General features: G+C 34.5%; 2 protein-coding genes across 2 annotated transcripts; both read left to right on the top strand.

Moving 5' to 3' along the window:
• Window positions 1-1,357: 1,357 nt before the first annotated feature.
• Window positions 1,358-2,910, top strand: LOC144849260 (uncharacterized). Its single transcript, XM_078706337.1, is given in 2 exon segments — window positions 1,358-1,794; window positions 2,720-2,910. Coding segments are annotated over 2 exon segments (549 nt in total). The 5' UTR covers window positions 1,358-1,436.
• Window positions 2,911-7,624: 4,714 nt separating this feature from the next.
• LOC144848946 (uncharacterized) lies at window positions 7,625-8,047 on the top strand. The gene has a single exon (XM_078705897.1). The coding sequence runs from the start codon at window positions 7,625-7,627 to the stop codon at window positions 8,045-8,047; it is 423 nt and encodes a 140-aa protein (XP_078562023.1).
• Window positions 8,048-9,701: the final 1,654 nt, after the last annotated feature.

Raw genomic sequence — 9,701 nt, 5'->3', positions numbered from 1 at the left:
GATAAATCGATCGCCTTCTGTCTCAACCGACACGTGATGAGTAAAGCCTAGCCTTGTTACGTTACCGTCAACTGCTCACGACATGGCTACTGTGAGAGCCCCAGAACAATGGCAACCAAAAATGAAACAGTTAACTCCAGCTTTGAAAACTGGCGACAGAATTTATTATGTATTTTTTCTCTTGACGCCAATCTTTCACCATTCCTTGCTGACGCATTCACTTGGAAAAAGAAAACCGCAGGAAACCCCACAAGGGGAATACTTGACGATGAGGACACTGTCTCAGCCACATCGAGAAAAACCTCGCACCAAAAAAATGCTCAACTTGAATATATGTTAAGCCAAATCGCCAACTTTTGCCCAGTTATATCCAGGAATTTTATTATAAAGCAATCGACATCTCTTTCTGATATTTGGGAAAAAATACGGCAGCATTTTGGTTTCCAGTCTTTGGGAGCGCACAACTTGGATCTCCCAAACATCAAAACGCTACCAGCCAAAAAACATCAGGCTGACTCCAAAGCATGTCGCACAGCTATTCTCAACAAGGAACACTGGCCACAGTATAACAATTTCTCCAAACAAATGGCTCCTAACCAAGCTTTTAGTAAATCTTGCATTTTGTGCCAATCTTCTCAACGACCACACACTTCACCCTCAGTAAGTCAGTGCAGATTTCTTCCAGCAGCTGATAGAAATAGTCTCGGCAATTCACATTTCGTACACGCAGAAAATGACTGTACAACACTCCCGGACGAAGAACTCTGTATCGAAGACCTCACTCAAGGTCCACAACATGATCTGCCCACCGACCTAATCGACAAACCAGCTTCAGCCAGCCGAGTCAATGTTATTCAAGCACCATCTCTGAACACATCCTATCATCATTTCCCAGTGAAGGCAACACTAGACATTGGTGCCACAACCAATCTCATTCAAGCATCACTTAGTTTTATTGATATGCCTATGACACTGGCAACTCACATTGCCCAATACTGTATACCATTGTACTTTTATTTCTGTATTCCTGCCACTTGTGCACATTATTTTATTTTGCTTTTATTGTGTTTTTTATTTTTTCAATTTTTGAAAGAAAGGTGGAAGGAAGAGGCGGTTGCGCCATCACACTCGCACGCCCTTGTCTGTTTTTGTTGCAGTGCGCCACCGTGCGCCCTATCGAGTGACATTGTTGTCGCCATGTGTTAGTTGGTTCTAGTAGTAGGCCTAGTGTCGATTGATTACTTTGGTTTATTTATTAAAAGTGTTCATATCTTCGTGAAGTTGATTAGTCTTTATTGCCGCAGGAATTTACGGTGGCTGATTTCCGCCAAAGAAAACAATTATTTTATTATAATACGGCGTTATAACGCCCTAATTACGGCGTTATAACGCCATATTAGGACGTTATAACGCCGTATTAGGGCGTTATAACGCTGATGTGGATGAAGAGGTTTGATATCCTCGACAATTACAAGGTAAAAAGAAATGCTACGAGTGACAATATTAGAGCAATTCTACAGGATGCTGCCCACCGTACCTTGATACAGGGAACATCATACATATTATGTAGATGCTGGCACAGCGTGTTTGTAGAACACTTGAAACCAGCTCTACATATGATGAACATTAAAGATGTCTGTCAAACAGCTATACCAACAACCTAGCGCGTCATAGCAGCGTTAAATGTGCCACAATATGCATCAGAAGAATAAAGAAATACGACTAAACTTCTTCTCGAATTTATAAAGAGTCTGTCTGTGGACAAGTTAATGACATTTATGAGATACACTACAGGTAGTTCATTTGAAAATAAGGTTTTTAACTTATGTTAAGGCTAGCCTCTACCCTTACACATAAATAATTTTAGTCGCGTGCAACGCGACTCTACAGCTTACTATGCCGGTCGGTTGGTCGGTAAATACTAACTTAAGCACGCAACTGCAGCCATGGCCTTGCTTTCCAAATTTGTAAAAACAGATTTTGGTATATTTTAAAGGGTATTACTAGACTGTGCAACAACAAAAAACAATTAATATTGATAATATGACGACTAGAACTATAAAAGGAGACAATATAGTTCTAGTTGTGATCTAATTAATATTATTATTAATTAGTTTGAAGGGGTTTCTCAAAGGGTTTTTTTTAGATTATCTCCTTTTATAGTTCTATATGATCTAATTAATAATCGGTTTGAAGGAGATTTGTTTTTTAGGAGTTTGCACTCTGAAGTCAGTATTTTTCCCAGAAAAATCGATGTTTTTCAACGCAAAAACTTGCATTAATTTCAATAATTTTGTTTTATAAATTGTCTTCTTTTTAAATATAATTATGTTATTGTTATAATCAATATAAGTGGTTTGCAGGAGGTATGAGTTTTTTTTAGATTTGCGCTGTGAAATTTGTAGGCCTAATTTTCCACAAAAAAATGATTTTTTTACTCAAAAACTGGCAAACATTACACCATTCAATATTTTTCCCCATAAATTATCACCTTTTATAGTTCTAGTTGTGATCGAATCAATATTAATTGCTTTGAATGGGGTTTGACCTCAAATATGGAAAAAAAATGTTTCACTATGATTGATGAAGATGAACCCTATCCCATAATGTTTTCAGTTTTTTTACTCAGTACTAGTAGTAGAGGCTAGCCTTAAATTATTAATAATATGTTATTAAATATCATTATATTTATTTATTTATTTATATTTCTTTATTTAAGGAGCTAATCAAATGTTGGGAAAGAAAACAACAGTGCGTTATGTTCAACAGTCTGACTTTGAGAGACGTCCAGTTGCGCATACATGTGGGTGCATCCTTGAATTGGCTTCTAGCTTCAAGGACTACATTGAATTTCGATCACAGTTCAGTGCTGTGTTAGAAAATAACATTTGGGTAATGGACATTGTGTAGAAATAAGTAGCCAAAAAAATGATGATAATTATGTGATTTTAGCATGATATAGACAATCACGATTATGTTTATTTTTTTATTTGATATTATGTTCACAATATTCAGCAGCAAATGTCAATATTGTGATCACTGCAGTGAGAGTGTTGTGGTAAATGATTTATTTAAAAGGTAATCACGTGTTCCTAGAATATAGTTCCATAGTTTTTGTATTGTACGAAAAATCTTATCAAGTTAGTGAAATAATTAAAAAGTACAGTATTAGCCCTAACGGTGTTATTGATAAGAATTCCTAAATCCGTTGCCAGACACATTTGACGATTGATGTGTACTGCATGACGATTGGTGTGTACTGCATGATGTTTAGTGTGTACTGCATGACGATTGGGGTGTACTGCATGATGTTTGATGTGTACTGCATGACGATTGGTGTGTACTGCATGACCATTGGTGTGTACTGCATGACGATTGGTGTGTACTGCATGACGATTGGTGTGTACTGCATGATAAATGTGTACTGAAGGCAGAGGAGGCGTTCCATAGAAACAACGCTCGCTTACTTTGTTTCTCCGGATTCACGTATGTTTTTTCAAATTTACCAGACCCACCCGATTGTTTCCTTAAAGATATTCAAAGTTTAATATTTAAATTTATATGGAACGGAAAACCCGATAAAGTCAAAAGAAAAGTCATGTTTAACACTTTCGACGAAGGAGGGTTAACAATTCCCCATATTAAGAGTTATTGTACATCTCTCAAATCATGTTGGGTGAAAAGATATCTTGATGGAAATCAATCCAAGTGAAAAGTATTTTTAAAAAGTAAGATGAAAGAGGTTGGAGGAAATATTGTTTTCGAAACCAACTTTTCTATAAGGTTCCATAAAGATATACTCTCTGCGTGGAGTGAATACAATTTTGTAGAACCGTATACGATAGAGGACATCTTAAATCAATCTTTATGGAAGAACTCATGTTTTGATAAAAGAGAATTTAAAGTTGAAAAAAATTGGTTGGTTAAAAATGTAAACTATGTAAAAGATACCGTGAACAAAGAAGGGAAAATATTAGAACTAGATGCATTTAAACAAAAATATAACTTTTAAACCAGACTTCTTATTGTATCACCAGATTGTTAATTCAATTCCAAAGCTCTGGAAACAGAAATTAATTGAACAAGGTGTAAACACAACTAATGAAGTTGAATCTAAATTACATACATTTATTTCTGTGAAAACGAGAAATTGTAATTATCTATAAACACATTATATTAAAAAATGTTGAAGAGCCAATTGGAATTGAATCCAAATGGGAAAGGGAGTTTGACAACGAACTTGATTGGAAAAACTTTTTCTCAAATTTACACGCTTGTACAAATGACACCAAGCTCCAAAATTTTCAATTTAAATTTATTCATCGTATAATTTATACAAATACAATGCTCTTTAAGATGTCAAAGGTCGATTCACCAATGTGTAGTTTTTGCAAGGAAAGGCAGGAAACGCTGCTACATATGTTCTTTAAATGTGATCTAGTAAAGAAAATATGGGAAAATGTAAAACAATATATGTATCGAAATATCAACAATAACTTAATTATCACCAAAGAAAGTATATGTTTTGGTTTTGGAAAAACACACAGTGATGCAAACACTCTAATTACAAAGTGGTATATTTAGTTGCAAAATCAAAGAACAATTACTTAATTATAATCACTTAATTCACATTTACCAAAAATACAAGGCAACCATATTATTATTTACAAAATGATTATTATATGGTGTAATTTTGCGATACATTATTTTTCTTTTATATCAAAAACTCTCTTAGTTTTGAGAGAGTATTATATCGTGTTTCTTTTTATTGTTTAATGGTTACGTTACCTTTATCTATTCATTTTGTATTATGTATGTGTTGAAATGAAATAAATAAAAAAAAAAAGATCTCAGATATATCTGAGTTTTCTAGATCTAGAAAACTCGACAGATATCAAGATCTGAGTTTTCTAGTTCCAGAACTAGAAAACCCAGATCATCAAATGGATCTTTCCATTATTAATCAGAGGGTAGCTTATACTACAGTATTATACGTTTTCTTACTAATAATAATAATTATTGTACTGTGACGACTTGTAGCAGCCTACGACTTTAAATCATAAAGAAATACAGTATACACATTTTAAAATGTAGGCTTAGCTTAGCTAAGCAAACTCAATTCAAGGCTCAACGTGTGGGGCGCTATCGCGATGTATCGCGAAGAGTAGGCCTGGCCCTACTAGGCTAGAAGTGGTCAACTCGTACCCAAAATAACTCGTACCTATTCCCAACTTGGCTAACTCGTACCTCAACCAACTCGTACATACTTAATTTTTAAGCCTACGTTTTAACGGTAACGTGCACTGTATTTTCTTTATGATTTAAGCCGTAGGTCGCTTCTACATGTTAAATACAATATTGATATAAAGTTTGCCGTACACCACGTGTATTAGTTCTGAAAAGAACTGTTGAGTTTCTCGACGTTTCGATCAATATACTTTGATCGTCCCCAGGAGTGAGAATGCAGAAAGTCCAGGAAACTTGGAATATAAGTGGGAAGGGTGGTGTGAAAGCCAGAAACAATGGCAAGTTCACACAGTGGGAGGGATTGAAACTAGCTATAGCAGAGCATTGTTTCTCAAGAACAATAGTGAATGGAAACTTGCTATAGAAGAGCATTGTTTCTGAAAGGTGTGAAAAGCAGGGTGAGACAAGCTAAAAACAATAGCATAGTCTCAAAGTTGGGTGTGGACTGGCCAAACAAGACCATGTGTCCAGACTGGGTTGTGAAATGTAAACTTTATATCAAACCTTCAAACAATAAATACAATATTAGTAAGAAAACGTACATAGTTATCAATTTTAATAATACTTCAGTATTTCAAATGACCTACCTTCTGATTAATAATGGAATGATCCAAATGACCTACCAACCAATCATTTGATCTGAGTTTTCTAGGTCTAAAAAAGTCAGATCTGAGTTTTCTCAGACCTAGAAAACTCAGATATATCTGAGATCTGAGTTTTCTAGACACCCATTTTTTTTCTAATATTAACATATAACTATCAGTTTTTAACAAAAAAATAAAAGATCTTATGCAAACTGATGTTTTCATGAACATATAGACACAATAAACAGGAAAATTGAAGTTAAAGATTAACAAAAAAAATGACTATGCTGTGTATTATGAAGAAATTTGTTGTTTTTAGTAATTTGTAATCGTTTACAATTAGGGGGTAGGGGGTAACATTTATGCGAATAACTTACAATTTAGTTAACAGATTTGCATTTTCTTGCTATCAGTATGTAGTGTATAGATTGCCTAATTGTAATATACTTTTTAAAAATGAATCCGTAGGCGGTGTTATGTAATCTTAAAAATGACTATTAAGCTGTACAATTGGCATTGCTATCATGGATTTCTGAAAAGTAGACATACTAAGCTTTCCAAAAATGTATGCATGTATGTAGCATTTGTATTTGATATCGAAAAAATGTCTGGCCCATGGACTAGTATCAGTGATGGATGGTTTTGATTGATGATGGTGTCATCTCCATCCATCACATATTGTTAAAATGGTACTGCTAATTTGAACAGAAAAAAACTTTCCTGCTTATATCCGTTAACCAGAGCTTTTGCTGTGGCTTGCCACTTTTCTTTGCTCATATTATCCCGTAGACAGGGTACCTTGAGATGTTCTCCCACAGTATACAAATTGAAGTCTTCTCCAAGCAAGTTCAAGTTGGCCCTTAGGCATCACCATTTCAACCTCAATGCAATTGAGGTCAGTATTGATAAAGAAATCTGTAAGTTCTTTCAGAGCATGGCCTCGGTGAAGCCTTACTTTGGTATAGTTGGGAATGACAAGATTTCCATTCTCATCCTCATAATTTGACAAATCATTGATTATAGACAGACCTTCATTCGTAACGTCATAATTCAACAAATCATTGGCTATGGGAAGATTATTGGCTACTACTTGCTTGCACAGTCGGTGTCCCTAGATCCACAAAGGTATTAGCACCACTGTCAGTTGAAGTAATATCAGACATATCTATCGGAAGTAAATCTTTTCCCATTTCACTTTCCATTCATGCACTGCTGGTTGATGGTTTATCTATTCCAATCGAGCCTCTTGAAGTAGCAATTAAGCAGAACCTTAATAGAGGGAGGCCTGTTGATTCATGAAGCTCTCCTATTGTTTCGCTTTCGCTCATTGCTGTTTCTTAGAAGTTTTGAAGATCAAATGTTCCACCGGTCCAAATTTATTTCCAGCTGCAAAAAGAATCCTTAACCTTTGCCACTACATCTTTCTTCAAAGATCTCTTCTGGAATAGATATCAGAGTAGAAGAACACCAGGGAAGGTGGAATGCTTATATTAAAGTCAGAAATGAGACAAATAAGGCAATAAAAAAAGCGAAGAAAAGTTTTGAATGCAAGTTGGCATCCGAGATAAAAGTGAATCCTAAAAGTTTCTGGAAATACTGTAAGGAGAAAACTGGCAAAAAGACGGGCATTTCTGCATTAAAAGACGAGAGACACATATGGAGGATAATAAACTATTTTGTAACGAACAACATAGGTTTCGCAAGGGAAGATCCTGCGACACTCTGTCGATATCTTGTACTGTGATTTTCAAAAAGCTTTTGACTCTGTTCCACATGAAAGACTTCTCCATAAAATGCATACATATGGTATTCGTGGTGAATTGTTGAAATGGACTAAAATATACTTGTCAAATCGTGTCCAGCGAGTGGTGGTAAATGGCGAAGTTTCGGATTGGATATCGGTCCAGAGTGGTATTCCTCAAGGAAGTGTATATAGTGTAATTTGCTTTACAATATTTATCAACGATCTGCCTCAATCAGTTAAGTCACCTCTTTTTTTGTTTGCTGATGATTCAAAGACATACAAAGCTGTTGATTCAGACATAGATGCTCTTGATTTTCAGGCGGACATTGATAAGATGTATAAATGGTCAGTAAAGTGGCAGTTGCATCTCGGTAAAAAATCCTTGAACACAACATACTTTATGGGAACAGGTTCAGATAGAATTCAGTTAGGAGTTGTAACTCAGATGAGAGATCTTGGTGTTTTAGAATAAATTGAATTTTCATGATCATATTGTTGAAGTTGTTAAAAAGGCTAACTCTAGACTTGGTTTAATTAAGAGAACCTTTGAATATTTAGACAGTCATTTAGTGTCTATCCTTTATAAATCAATGGTTAGACCGATTTTAGAATATTCTAGTACGGCTTGTCTTCCTCAGTTTGTTGGTGATTCAATTCTCTTAGAAAAAGTTCAGCAAAGAGCCACAAAACTTGCTGTTGAAATTAAAACTCAACCATATAGTGACCGCATAAAATTTATGAAACTGCCATCATTAGCATTTCGAGGAAAGAGGTCTTGCTGCTTACAGATTTTTAGAATGATACAAAAGTATGATAATGTTAATCCGGGTGTCTTTTTTGAATTAGCACCATCTACTGTAACTAGAGGCCACAATTTTAAAATTCAAAAAGTTCATAGTAAATCGAAACACAGACAGAAATTCTTTTCAATATCTACAGTAAATGATTGGAATAGTTTGCCATATCATATAGTAAATGCATCCTCTATCAATAATTTTAAAACCCATCTTGAAACACACTGGAAAACCCACAACCTAAAGTTTGAGACATATAACCAAGATGTTCAAAGAGGGACTCGCAAACCTTAACAGGTTTATAGTCTAAAGGTCAAGGTAAATCAAGGTAAATAACGTCGACAGGAAAACAGGCTTAAGAGAAAATTAAAATTTGGAAATTAGGTAACCATGGTATTTCAGAAGTAGATCACTATAAATATTTGGGCGTATATATATCTCGTAACCTCAATGATCACTTTCATATTGATAATGTAATTAAGAAAGGGAATCGCCTTGTTGTGTATATAAAATTCATTATTGACAATTGTAATAACTTAAATCGAGTATATTATGGTAATATCTTGTGGAAAGCAATCGCTCTTCCTTCAATTAACTATGCATGTTCTGTGTGGTGCGACGAAAATACAAGGTTAAAGTTACAACTGCAATCATTTGATTATAATGAAATTTGGGAACACTGACGTTAAATTACATCTTACTCTGGGAAGTGATAATTATCTCTTCAGCAAGGAAGTTATGAATATTCTTGATAGGTTTTGTAAAGAAGGTGTTAAAAGATTATGGAAAAAGCGCGCTCAATTAATTAATCCAAAAAATAGATAAATTAAGAGGCGTCTGGTTCTGTATTGCAGTGTAATTTGGTAAAAGTTAAATTAGGTTTAGTTTTTTAGATAACTAATTATTTAAAAGTGTCTGTTAATTGTTTTTCGTCATAATAATTCTTTTACTTTTGCCTATTTATATTTGTATAAACAGTTACTGTAAATACAATAGTGACCCAGGTATGCATATTAACAGTTATGGTCTAAGTGGTTGCATAAACAATTATACTGGTTCTATATCTAATTAGGTATTTCTTGTTTTTTAACACTGTTTATTATATTTTTCCTATTGTAATTTATGGTGAAAATAATGTTGTAATTATATTTCCTTCATGTTGTACGTAAGGTGGGGGGAGGGGGTGGTATTAGTGATTGGTTTTCTAGATTAAGAGTAATCATGTACTGTATTTAAATTACATGTTGTACTTGTTATATTTGGAGATTTGGAGAAGGGAGGGGAATGAATGCGTTTTATTACATGTTACGGTATGTAGATTAAATAAGATTA

This window comes from Antedon bifida, chromosome 7 (assembly GCF_963402885.1).
Source record: "Antedon bifida chromosome 7, ecAntBifi1.1, whole genome shotgun sequence".
Classification (NCBI taxonomy): Eukaryota; Metazoa; Echinodermata; class Crinoidea; order Comatulida; family Antedonidae; genus Antedon; species Antedon bifida.
Note: the sequence above shows the minus strand (reverse complement) of the source record. Positions and strands in the feature narration are given on the sequence as shown.

Excerpts from the sequence above, each read along its gene's own strand:
- LOC144848946 (XM_078705897.1), top strand. The coding sequence starts at position 7,625 with ATGCATACATATGGTATTCGTGGTGAATTGTTGAAATGGACTAAAATA.